General features: G+C 48.7%; 1 protein-coding gene across 1 annotated transcript in view; it reads right to left on the bottom strand.

The window, feature by feature from the left end:
* The window catches only part of HIF1AN (hypoxia inducible factor 1 subunit alpha inhibitor), a 42,007-nt gene extending 33,449 nt beyond the window's left edge, over positions 1-8,558 (bottom strand). Inside the window, exon 1 of the mRNA XM_044299013.1 lies at positions 8,285-8,558. Within this exon, the coding sequence (XP_044154948.1) occupies positions 8,285-8,470 (186 nt within the window). The 5' untranslated portion in view covers positions 8,471-8,558. The remainder of the gene's footprint in view (positions 1-8,284) is intronic.
* Positions 8,559-13,484: the final 4,926 nt, after the last annotated feature.

The raw sequence follows: 13,484 nt of genomic DNA, 5'->3' as shown, positions 1-13,484 counted from the left end.
ATGCTGACTGACCTCCCTGGTGCAGAGGGGTCTTCCAGCAAGACAATGTTGGGCTAGAAATGCCCAACATTAATTGGAAGACCTCCAAGTACTACTCTGGAACTCTCTGATCATCTCTGGAACCACCTTGATTGTCGTATTCACTCTATGGATCCTCTCACACACGCCCTCCAGCAGCTGTGGGATACACTGCAGTCAGCATGGTTCCAGATACCTGTGACGACCTACCAGGAGCTTACTGAGTCACTATGAGCCCATCTAGCTGCTGTCCATGCTGCACACAGAGGTTACTCTTGACATTGGCTGGTGGCCATAATAATGTGACTCACTCGACTGTGTATATTTCACATACACTACATACATATGACCACAATACGTTTTAAAACCGATCACAGCCAACACTCCATTCCCCAGTGATGAGGAAGTGTCAATCACTTCACAGTTACGTGACCGAGAGCAGCGCTCACACTTACTTCAGTCACGTTCTGGATTCAGACAACATCCTTTTTCTACCTCAGCTTCCTGGCTGGCTGCAGCTGCTATACACATCTAATATATATGGTAACTTTTTGGCAGACGCATGAATGTCCTTCTGCATATGAGAGATGAAAGAGTTTATGCTTGGCGGTCTACCAATGCTTTGTATGGTTGTTAGGAGTCTCGTTTTCTCTATAGACTCCATTCTTTTCACTAGTATATGTAAAGCTGGTTGCTTCTGTTGGATTTTCTGATAAACATAGGCTTCCACACTTGAACAACCTGCACGGCCATTGTGAGAGGAAATAGACTAGGCGGCAGGATGGTCTCTGACTTTGGTGCAGTACCCAGTCTGAACATGGTTGCATACACTTATACAGTAAATTAGGCCCAGACCAGACCCAGGGCTTGCCTACAAGTGAGGCCCCAATCTATGTGCTGTGAATGATCATGGAAACACACACGGCGCTGCCTGAGCTCAGGTATCGCACAACACCCACATTAACCTGGGAGCTGAGCTACGTGAATGAGGCAGGTAGTGGTTCATTAACCAGGATCCAAGAATGCACCTTATCTGATAAGTGTGGCCTACAGAGAGGAGACTCGTGATCTCCACACAGGGAGCGCCACTCGCCTGTTACACATTTACCACACGTCCAGGAGGATCAAAGCCAACATGTGAATTCCGGGGTAATGTTTTGCTCTACCTACACTAAGTGCACCGTGTTATTTCAAAGCTATCCGCCAGTGTAAACATTACTCCATTACGTCATTCCTAATCACCAAAATCCGGGGGAATTTTAAGGAGTTTTATGGTCCCATGCAATTTAACCCCTGTCTGGGTTTGCTCACTTGAAAGCAGTAACTTTTTTTTAAATACAATAGATTTTTCTAATGATTACTTGGGGACATTTTATTTCTTAGACATTTGAGGGGTTATTAAAAGGGGGTTTCTGAGAATCGAAAAATTAAACTAATGGGAGGTATGTACCCGATAATGTCCTGCTGATTCAGCACAGTCTCTAACCGTCTATGGGGATGACATGTCGTACACACACGTGACCACTACTGCCGGTGATTGGCTGCAGCAGTCACATGAATGTACGGCATGTGACCACTGCAGGAAAATTAAAGGGCTTCTGTCACCCCACTAAACTGTTTTTTTTTTTTTTTTGTTTACTTATAATCCCTATACTGTGATTTATGCCTACATAATCTAATTAATCATTTTGGTTCAGTAGATTTTGTTAAAAACGTGCTTTTAAAATATGCAAATTACCTTGCTACCAGCAAGTAGGGCGGCTACTTGCTGGTAGCAGCCGCATCCTCCGATCCTAAAGACGCCCCCTCCTCATGTTGATTGACAGGGCCAGGGAACGGAATCGTTCTCTGCTGGCCCTGTTTGCATTCAAAATCTCGCGCCTGCGCTGTAACGATCCCGTTCACTGGCCTGTCAATCAACATGCGGAGGGGGCGTCTTTAGGATCGGAGGATGCGGCTGCTACCAGCAAGTAGCCGCCCTACTTGCTGGTAGCAAGGTAATTTGCATATTTTAAAAGCACGTTTTTAACACAATCTACTGAACCAAAATGATTAATTAGATTATGTATGACTAAATCGCAGTATAGGGATTATAAGTAATCAAAAAAACAACAACAAAAAAGTTTTGTGGGGTGACAGAAGCCCTTTAACAAAGTCACTTAAAGGCTGGACAACACCTTACAATTACCAGCATCTCAGTTATCTCCATCCCTGGTTATTGGGGCAAGGTGTCAGATGTACTACACATCCTTTAGGCTACTTTCACACTAGCATTTTTTTGCGGATCTGAAAAAAGCTTCTGTTACAGTAATACAACCGCATGCATCTGTCATGAACGAATCTGGTTGTATTGTGTCTTCTATAGCCATGACGGATCCTTCTTGAACGCCATCAATGGGGGACAGATCCGTTTTCTATTGTGTCAGAGAAAACTGATCCGTCCCCATTGACTTACATTATGTGCCAGGTCCGCTTCATCAGGTGGACAGCATAATGCTGCAGGCAGCGTTTTGGTGCCCGCCTCCAAAGCGGAATGGAGATGGAACGGAGGCTCATACAGGCAACTATGGCGCATTTATCATCGATCGGCCCTTGTACATAAGGCTGTGTAACAGACCCTTAATGTGCCATGTCTGATCGCTATGAAAAGAGCGACGTGGCACAAACAAAATGACTTCTGTCCTCAGTACTGACAACACGGGGCACAAAAACTGTGCATTTCCTATTTGACAGTAGCAGCAGCAGAGGGGATGAGGTTTCAATTTCCTTCACAACCTCCTAAAAATAAACTGATAAATTGATGTGCGGTGCAAATTTTAAATCTGCAGCAAGTAAATTTATACTGCGGCTTCCCCCCGTTTACAATACACAATGTGAAATCCATGGCAAAGAAACTAATTAGGACAGGGGAATGAGAATTCAAATATAACTTGTATTTCATTATATTAAAAATATAGCACTCGGTGCTGAACAAAGCCCGGCAATTTAAATTTACGTCAGTGCGATATGCGGACCGTGGCACTCACAGACGCTTTACAACGTAGGACCAGGGGTCGCAGTTAGCAACGAGAGGCTGATAATGCTAGTCCCTAAGACACAGTGAGTGGAGCAGTCGCCCTGAAAGGGGCGACCCCTGGATCCGGAGCAGGACCCGACCCTAGGCGTCATGCACTGGATCGGTGGGGAGAGACCTGGCAGCAGGGCTAGCGATGTAATGGAGAAATGGCGGTGGCAACGTGCTGGCTTTCAAAGCACAAGCGCCGCCTTCAAACATAGATGGTCCCACCTACCAGCCAATCAGAGAGGAGGTAAGCGTGAGAAACAAGGTACGTGATAGGCTATATTGGGGGAGATCCTCCGGTAATCACTATGTCGCATCCCCGACACGCAGCCAACCCGTCGCGTTATGCATTCAAGATAATGAGAGTTGTGTTTTAGGGTCTTGGACATGAAGAACGTATGGGTACGAGGGGACAAGATAGACTAAAATATATTACATAAGAGAGCAGGTAATTTGTAGGGAGCGACTGATGTAAGATAATTTGGGCATATTACCGTAGCATGCCCTCCCATACTGAGATTATATACAGATACATCACAGAGGAGGCAGTAGCACGCCCCCAGGTCCTGGCTATCTATCAAGTATGGACATGGGGACAAAAGATAAATTCCATGAAGAGTTATACCCCCTACAGTATTCCTTCTAGAGGCTCGCCCCCAATATAGCCTAACAGTCGGAGCCAGCACCATTTCTCCATTACATCGCTAGCCCTGCTGCCAGGTCTCTCCCTGACAATCCAGCGCATGACGCTGGTAAAATGCGTTGGAGACCAGGCATTAGCTTATAGGGCACTTTGGCCAAGTCAGGGATAGATTCCTGCTCCAGATCCAGGGGGCCACACTTTTCAGGCTATACGACTCAGGGATTATCAGCCTCTCTAGCCAGCATTAAAGGGGTATTCCCATCACAGACAATGGTGGCATATGGCGAGCGATATGCCCTCATTGTCTGACATGTGCAGGTCCCACCTCTGGGACCCGCACCTACATTGAGAACAGAGCAGGGAAACGAATGGAGGGCGCACTGTGCACGCGCAGCCGCCCTCCATTCATTTCTATGGGGCCGCTGAAAACAGCCGACTATTTCCGTCTGCCCCATAGAAATGAATGGGAGCAGGGGCCACGCGTGCGTGGTGTGCTCCCATTCGCTTTTATGGGAGCAGCGCTTGGTGGTGGACGGACCCCGGGAAATCCGGGGTCCTCCAGCCACAGCTCTCCCCGCTCCGTGAGGTGGGACCCGCACGTTTTAGACAATGGGGGCATACCCTAGCGATATGCCCCCATTGTCTGAGATGGGAATACCCCTTTAAGGGGTTGAGTTAGGAGTAGTATATTTTTAATATAATGAAATAAAAGTTATATTTGAAATACCAAAATCTTCATGCCACTCTTTTCACATCCTTTGTGGATGCACCCTAAAGAAGCAAACTGATAGACCGTGTAATACGTCATTCAGGGTGCAAGTCATGCATTGCTCCATTAGACCCTGCATTAGGCATAACACAAGGAGTCAAATTTATCAAAACTAGTTCAAAAGAAACATGTTCCCTCCTTGCTATTATCACTGGTTACATTCCATATTTCACGTATGCTACGACGCAGCGTGTCATTATTTGGACACCTCGCTCACTATCGGCTCTATATATGCCTAGGAGGCCGGGCTCATCACATGAGAGTGGCGAGCGTCAGGCCTCCTCTCCTGGCCAGCTCTGCGAGCATTGTGTTGGCTACGAATTACTGACTGCCATAAGACACCCAGTGCAGACACACTTGTCCCCAACTCACCGCCACCCCAGACTGCACATGGGCCGCTCAGAAAGTTATCCCACTTTGCCTCTCTATCCCTGTATTGTAATTCTGGCTTGTATTCCATATATACGTCAGTGCGGGCGTGTCCTCCTCTCAGCTATATACTGGCTTGACATACCCATGGATATGTCATAGATAAAGACACATCTAATTCCCCCTCCTGCATGTCTGTAGACTCCTTCCATATCATTTCTCATGTAGGACTAACGTACTTACCATGCTGGAATACTATACTGTGGATTTATAGTTATCGTGGACGTCCAGTTTATCACATGGACACTGTTTAGGTTTTTACAATTATCTACACCATAGTAACATCACTTATTATATTCTTGTTTGTCTATCACAATGACATTCTCCCATTAGAGGCCAATAGCTGCAGAAGGTCTAACTCGGCATATTATGGAGGGTGCCCAGTATACATGAGTATTGTAAGCCTCTGGGTTTCTGGGAAAAATATCTGGCATCACATAGGGTTAGCTGTCTTTTCCTTTTTGAAGAACACTAATTTGAATATTTTTCCCAGAAACCCAGAGGCTTACAATACTCCTCATGTATACTGGGCACCCTCCATAATATGCCGAGTTAGACCTTCCGCAGCTATTGGCCTCTAATGGGAGAAGGTCATTGTGATAGACAAACAAGAATATAATAAGTGATGTTACTATGGTGTAGATAATTGTAAAAACCTACAATACAATACATACATACAGCGCATACCAGGCGCTCTAATAAGAAACAGTACCCCCGCCCCAGACAATAAATAAATAAATAATATATATAGCTCAGAAACCCAAAGTAGCATATAGAGTTTCTCTCTGACTCTCAATCATAAAGAGGAAACCAGTAATTAACGCCACCACTGCTCTACACCACCAGGGAAGCAGGCATTACCACCACAAAAACCACTGTGCATCCCACAGCAGAAACCACTGTGCTGTGGCTTCTAACGTGGTTTCTAGGAGCTAAACTGTGAGCAGTTTGCAGCTGAGGCTTTGCGATTGGTCCACACAATAACCATACCAAGAACGAGCCTGTATATTCTTGGCACTTGGCAGAGCACCCACCTGGGGGACCCCGATGTGGCAGAGCACCCACCTGGGGGACCCCGATGTGGCAGAGCACCCACCTGGGGGACCCCGATGTGGCAGAGCACCCACCTGGGGGACCCCGATGTGGCAGAGCACCCACCTGGGGGACCCCGATGTGGCAGAGCACCCACCTGGGGGACCCCGATGTGGCAGAGCATCCACCTGGGGTACCCCGATGTGGCAGAGCAGAGCATCCACCTGGGGTACCCCGATGTGGCAGAGCATCCACCTGGGGTACCCCGATGTGGCAGAGCATCCACCTGGGGTACCCCGATGTGGCAGAGCATCCACCTGGGGTACCCCGATGTGGCAGAGCATCCACCTGGGGTACCCCGATGTGGCAGAGCATCCACCTGGGGTACCCCGATGTGGCAGAGCATCCACCTGGGGTACCCGGATGTGGCAGAGCATCCACCTGGGGTACCCGGATGTGGCAGAGCATCCACCTGAGTGACCCGGATGTGGCAGAGCATCCACCTGGGGTACCCGGATGTGGCAGAGCATCCACCTGGGGTACCCGGATGTGGCAGAGCATCCACCTGGGGTACCCGGATGTGGCAGAGCATCCACCTGGGGTACCCGGATGTGGCAGAGCATCCACCTGGGGTACCCGGATGTGGCAGAGCATCCACCTGGGGTACTCGGGGCATGGCAGAGCATCCACCTGAGTGATCGGGGCATGGCAGAGCATCCACCTGAGTGATCGGGGCATGGCAGAGCATCCACCTGAGTGACCCGGATGTGGCAGAGCATCCACCTGAGTGATCGGGGCATGGCAGAGCATCCACCTGAGTGATCGGGGCATGGCAGAGCATCCACCTGAGTGACCCGGATGTGGCAGAGCATCCACCTGAGTGACCCGGATGTGGCAGAGCATCCACCTGAGTGACCCGGATGTGGCAGAGCATCCACCTGAGTGACCCGGATGTGGCAGAGCATCCACCTGGGGTACCCGGATGTGGCAGAGCATCCACCTGGGGTACCCGGATGTGGCAGAGCATCCACCTGGGGTACCCGGATGTGGCAGAGCATCCACCTGGGGTACCCGGATGTGGCAGAGCATCCACCTGGGGTACCCGGATGTGGCAGAGCATCCACCTGAGTGACCCGGATGTGGCAGAGCATCCACCTGAGTGACCCGGATGTGGCAGAGCATCCACCTGAGTGACCCGGATGTGGCAGAGCATCCACCTGAGTGACCCGGATGTGGCAGAGCATCCACCTGAGTGACCCGGATGTGGCAGAGCATCCACCTGAGTGATCGGGGGATGGCAGAGCTTCCACCTGGGTGATCAGGCATGGCAGAGCATCCACCTGGGTGTCCCTCGATGTGGCAGAGCATCCACCTGGGTGACCCTCGATGTGGCAGAGCATCCACCTGGGTGACCCTCGATGTGGCAGAGCATCCACCTGGGTGACCCTCGATGTGGCAGAGCATCCACCTGGGTGACCCTCGATGTGGCAGAGCATCCACCTGGGGTACCCGGATGTGGCAGAGCATCCACCTGGGGTACCCGGATGTGGCAGAGCATCCACCTGGGTGATCGGGCATGGCAGAGCATCCACCTGGGAGACCCTCGATGTGGCAGAGCATCCACCTGGGTGATCCTCGATGTGGCAGAGCATCCACCTGGGGTACCCGGATGTGGCAGAGCATCCACCTGGGTGATCGGGCATGGCAGAGCATCCACCTGGGTGACCCTCGATGTGGCAGAGCATCCACCTGGGTGATCCTCGATGTGGCAGAGCATCCACCTGGGGTACCCGGATGTGGCAGAGCATCCACCTGGGGTACCCGGATGTGGCAGAGCATCCACCTGGGGTACCCGGATGTGGCAGAGCATCCACCTGGGGTACCCGGATGTGGCAGAGCATCCACCTGGGGTACCCGGATGTGGCAGAGCATCCACCTGGGGTACCCGGATGTGGCAGAGCATCCACCTGGGGTACCCGGATGTGGCAGAGCATCCACCTGGGGTACCCGGATGTGGCAGAGCATCCACCTGGGGTACCCGGATGTGGCAGAGCATCCACCTGGGGTACCCGGATGTGGCAGAGCATCCACCTGGGGTACCCGGATGTGGCAGAGCATCCACCTGGGGTACCCGGATGTGGCAGAGCATCCACCTGGGGTACCCGCATGTGGCAGAGCATCCACCTGGGGTACCCCGATGTGGCAGAGCATCCACCTGGTCGCCCTAGCCTCCCAATGGCCATTCCACTCAATATGAAACCAACAATCCAGAAGTCTTGCATGACTGGCAGCGGCTCCCTGTGCTTCCTCCCTTCACAGCCACTGTCCTCACCTCATTATCTATGAGCTCTTCCGCCCTGGGATCTGAATGGTGCAGTCGTGGGATCTGACGGGTCTGAAACTGATACGAACGTAACTGAGACTCGCTCCAGCCGGGGGGCAGAAGCTTGGCCTCTTCTTCGCCTGCTCTCCTTGTTTCAGTCACCACCTCAGCCGCCGACACCCCGGCCTCCGCCATCCCCGGGCGGCGTAACAACGCGACCCGCAACAACAAACACCGACCTAAACAACAGCCCGGCCAGGAACGGAGCACAGAGACTAGCGCCGGCGGCCTAGAGCGGCAAGGTCCTGACACACACCACAGCGACACCTAGCGGTAGTCTGGGATATTGCGCGTAGCGCCATCTGTCAAAAGTAACCTTGTACAGATGGCAGAGAATAAAGTTTGTGGGGCACAAAGTCAGACGTGCCTGGAGTAGAAAGCAATGTCTGAGGGGGCAAGAGAGGCTAGAGGCTGATTCATTAATTGGGTCCCTATTTGGAAATATCTGCGATTTCAGAATGGGAATAGGGTTATTCTTATGTTCTTCAGTTGGATTAGGCTCTGTTCACACTAACGTTATGGCTTCATGTCATGTAACACTGCAGTAGATCCCAACCAGTAGATCCCAACCAGGGATCAGAAACCTCCGGCACTCCAGCTGTTCTGAAACTACATCTCCCAGAATCCTCCTTTCACTTCTATGGGAGCCAAGCAAGTGTGCATGCTGGGAGTTGTAGTTTCACACCAGCTAGCGTGCCGAAGGGTGCTGACCACTGGTCTACTACATACGTGTCAGCCACATGTGCCGTATACACAGGGAAGTCATAAGCTCCCATGATCCACCCATGTGCTTGACCCAGCCTCATGCACGGCACCTACCACATATGGTACCCCAATAAATGTCAGCCACATGCCCCTCTATACAGTGCAGTGCGCCATAGGAATGAAACGGGGTGAATTCAGATGTACTCTGTTCAAGTTCTTTCACTTTTGTCCCTATTGAAAATGAATGGGGAGAAAACTGAAGCTTTTTGCTGTGGTTTTGAGATCCTGTGACGGATCTCAAAACGGTATAACAAAGCGCAGATGTGAAAGTAGCCTTAGTGATACATATGGACAACAGAAGGTTATTTATTTTACTCATTTATATGGCACTGACATACTGCACAGCGCTTTACAGACATTATCGTTGCTTGCTGTCTCCAATGGAGCTCCCAATCTAAGGGCTCATGCACATGACCGTAGCCTGTTTTGGGATCCTCAAATTGCGATTCCGCAAAACATGGATACTTGGGTGTGTGCGTTCTGCATTTTGCAGAACAGAATGTCCAGCCCATAACAGAACAATCCTATCCCTGTCTGTAATGCAGAAAAAAATAGGACACCTTCTATATTTTTGCGGTTGCCACGGAATGGACATATGGATGTAGGCAGCACACCGCATCTTTTGAGGCCCCTTTGAAGTGAATGGGTCTGCATCCGACCAGCAAAAAATACTTTTGTGTGCATGAGCCCTAAGTTCTCTATCAGTATGTGTTTGGAGTGTGCGAGGAAACGGGAGTACCCAGAGGAAACCTGCGCAAACACGGGGACAACATACAAACTCCATGCAGATGTTGTCCATGGTTGGTTTAAAACCTAGGACCCCAGTGCTGCCCACTGAGCGACCATACTATGACTGATTTATTTCTGTACATCACTGTATTATCATACTCTTGTGATATCATGGTGAGTCTTACAGCTGTACTATGACATCAGTGTGCACATTATGCTTACGCTGTATCCTCATTATGCACAGTATCCCAGTACTGTGACATCACTGTGGGCATTATCCCTGTGCTTTAGGCGCCATAACAAGCTTTGCTATGGGCCCCATGAGTCGTTGCTAAGCCCCTGTCCACCAATAAATGAAAAACACTTCCTAACATAAAATAATCACTTCCTACCGGCTCCTATCTCCCAATGTGTCTCTTTGTGAGAAGGAGGTGATGCTGCTATCCAATGACAGCACTGATTATTTATCCCATTTCACACAAACATGTCCGGTCTTGGAAATACCAATAAAACAAAAAAAAACTAAAAATGGGGAATCAGGTGCTAGTTGATAAAAGTGGCCTTTTATTTAAAAAAATAAATGCAAATGGGGCATGGCCTGGACATGGCTCTGAGCAGACACATGCAGTGAGCTCTCCCATCTACTGATCTAGCGATCTAAAGCTTTAACACCCAGCCTCCATGAGGAAGAAACCCTGTCTGAGACCTCAGACCTCCCATATACCCACTTCAACTAGATCCAGAGGTGCCATTATTCCTTTTTTGATGGACCAGTTCTCAAAAAGCGCTTGGTCTACGAGGCCTGTAATGGTGTCCTCACACGCTGCTCACCCGCAGCTTGCTTTCTTCTCCAAGTCCTTCACTGTGGTCTCCCTCTCCACTGATGACTTCCTATCCTACGATCTACGTTCAACGCCCTCCTAAACAATCCTCCGGATTCTCCTGTGGTGATCGACCGGGCTGACTGAACACTGGGCCATCGCAGCATGGACTCAACGAAACCCAGGGGAATAGTTTGCCGCATTCTTTATTACCTCATCAAGGAGGTCATAATGCGTCAGGCCAGGATTAAAAATGACATTGAGTTTAATGGTTTTAAAATCCAACTCCTAACAGATCTCTCCAGCACTATCCTGGCCAAAAGGAGAGTCTTCCGTCCTTTGTTGGAATTGCTCAATGAGCGCCACCTTTCTTATTCTTGGGTATACCCATTCCAGCTGCATGTGCGCACCCTAGCAGGTTCCGCTACCTACAGTTGGAGAACGCTAACTGACCTGCTGTATTTACAGACCTCTTTGGAGCTCCCATCTATAGTTCTCCCGAAATGGCCATTTGTGCTCCCTCTCCTATGGAGAGGTGCCTGCAGAGGCAGGCGTCTGATGCCTCCGACAGAGGAAGACCCCCATAGAGAGCTTCCACCATCTTCTGTCATAGACTCTAACACATAAGAAGCATACGCTCCAATAGGCACATGGACTGCTTTCTAGATGGCTGCTCGTCAAGCTGTAAAGACTGTAATGACTGTTCAATATAGGACTGAGTAGTATGTTTTAATTTAGTCATCACCTGCTATGTTATGGCTCAGATATCTTATCTTGGTTTCTCTGTGATTGCTTAATGCCTGTGCACTTCTGTATATTGTGTATATTGGTCGTGGTTCTTCTATGGCTGAGGAGCATACCCGCACCTTGTAGCACAGTTATTATTACTTCACAATATTGGCTGTTCCATCTCCATGGTAGGGTTCTGAATTTTCCTCTGGCACTGCTGAGGCACCAGGGACGTCCGCAGTGATGTATTTTCTATTTTGCTTATATTGGGTTTGCTTTGTTCAGTTCTGGAGTTCTTTGTTTTCTTTGTTCAGTGGTTTATTGGAGGATATAGGCCCCCTGTTGCATCCTGTCTATACTCTACACCCTCTGTCCCACACCTTCTGCTGACTGTATCCTCCTTTGGAATGGCTTGGATCAGTTTGGTCAACTACTCTGTACCCTTAACTGCGGCCTGCGCCTGCGCGAGTTTTCTGACCGCAGACAGGAAGAAGGACGGGGCATTTCTATAAGGTAGACTATGACATGGGGAGGGGCGGAACTGTTTGCCGGGCTGTGGGAGGTTATTTGAGGATCAGGAGGCGTTCTTGGGCACTGCAGGGGGGCGTCACTGGGCACCGGAGAGTGAAAAAAAAGCCCCTCTGGGCACCTTGGAGCCTCAGTAGCATAACATAAAAAGCGCTATTATATCAAAACTACAAAATGAAATAAAGTAAAAAGAAGATTGCTGGAAATAAGGTACTTTAGTGAACATAGCGATGGTGCCAGCTTAAAATGGTAAAAGCAGGTGACAGATTCCCGTTAAGAGCTAGTTCCAGAACCTACTATGATATACCCTGGCAGGTTCTGATTAGTTGTTTGTGTTAGCTCTCTAGCACCTTCCAGGTAGTTTCTGGCATGACCGATGGAAGAAACTAGAACGTGATGTTTCTAGCAGTTTCCACCTGAATGTTTAAGACTTTATTGACTAAGAGACAGTTGTAGTTGTTGTTACCTTTGATATGTTAATGGTGTTTGACCCTATCTTGATATCACTGACTTGCCCTAACTGGTTTGGAGAGGAATGTACAGTATCTTTATAACTAGAGGTCAAAAGCTGAGACATTACAATAGATGTGAATATATACAAAGTAAAAAAAATAACACAAATACAAAATAATTAAAAATCTTACACCTACTCCGTTCCACACTCTTTGACATGAAGCTAGTTGATGTATGGAGAACTATGCATCCTAGAGATCACAACTACACGTGTTATTCCACTGTACACAATACATATAGCCACATTGATTTCTTTCTATTTAGTCATTCTTTACTGTCTTGGTACCTGACTTCGGACATAGGCCAACTGGTTTGGTCAGGCAATGCACCTGTCTTTGCTTTTATAGATATTTTTTACTTAGCTGCTAGAGATTGCACATGATCCCTAATCTCCAACCTTCTACTCGACTCGGTTAGCATAGCAGCTTATTAAATGGTCCATTCAGGATTTTGTGCTTCATCACTGTATTGTTCTTACTCCCTTGCCCATTTAGTGGGAGGCCTTAAAATGTGCCCTTGGGGGGAAGGGGGGTGTTCATCCAACAAGGTACTTGCTTTAAAAAAGAGTGTTCTCACGCTATTGAGAAGCTCTTAGCCCAGATTAAAGAACCAGAGGTGCTACATAAGTGACTACCCGATCCAGAGACCTTAGCACAGCTATGGGAGGCCAGAAACTTATTTAAAGGTGTATTCCCATCTCAGACAATGGGGGCATATCACTAGGATAGCTAAATCTCTGTGCTTAGTCATGCAGAATTGGGACTGCCCATGTGACTGCTCAGCATAGAAGTAGCAGAGGTTTAACCCCTTAGTGACCAAGCCTGTTTGGGCCTTTATGACCAAGCATTTTTCTTCCTTTTTTCATGATCTCGTTCCAAGAGCTATAACTTTTTTATTTTTCCGTCTATATAGCTTTATGAGGGCTTGTTTTTTACAGGACAAGTTGTAGTTTTTAATGGCACCATTTTGGGGTACACATAACTTTCTGATTAACTTTTATTAACTCTTTATGGGAGGGAGATGGGGAAAAATAGCAATACTGCCACAGCGTTTTTACATTATAA

Source organism: Bufo gargarizans, chromosome 6 (assembly GCF_014858855.1).
Source record: "Bufo gargarizans isolate SCDJY-AF-19 chromosome 6, ASM1485885v1, whole genome shotgun sequence".
Taxonomy (NCBI): domain Eukaryota; kingdom Metazoa; phylum Chordata; class Amphibia; order Anura; family Bufonidae; genus Bufo; species Bufo gargarizans.
The sequence above is the reverse complement of the archived record's forward strand: the minus strand, read 5'-3'. Positions and strand labels throughout refer to the sequence as shown.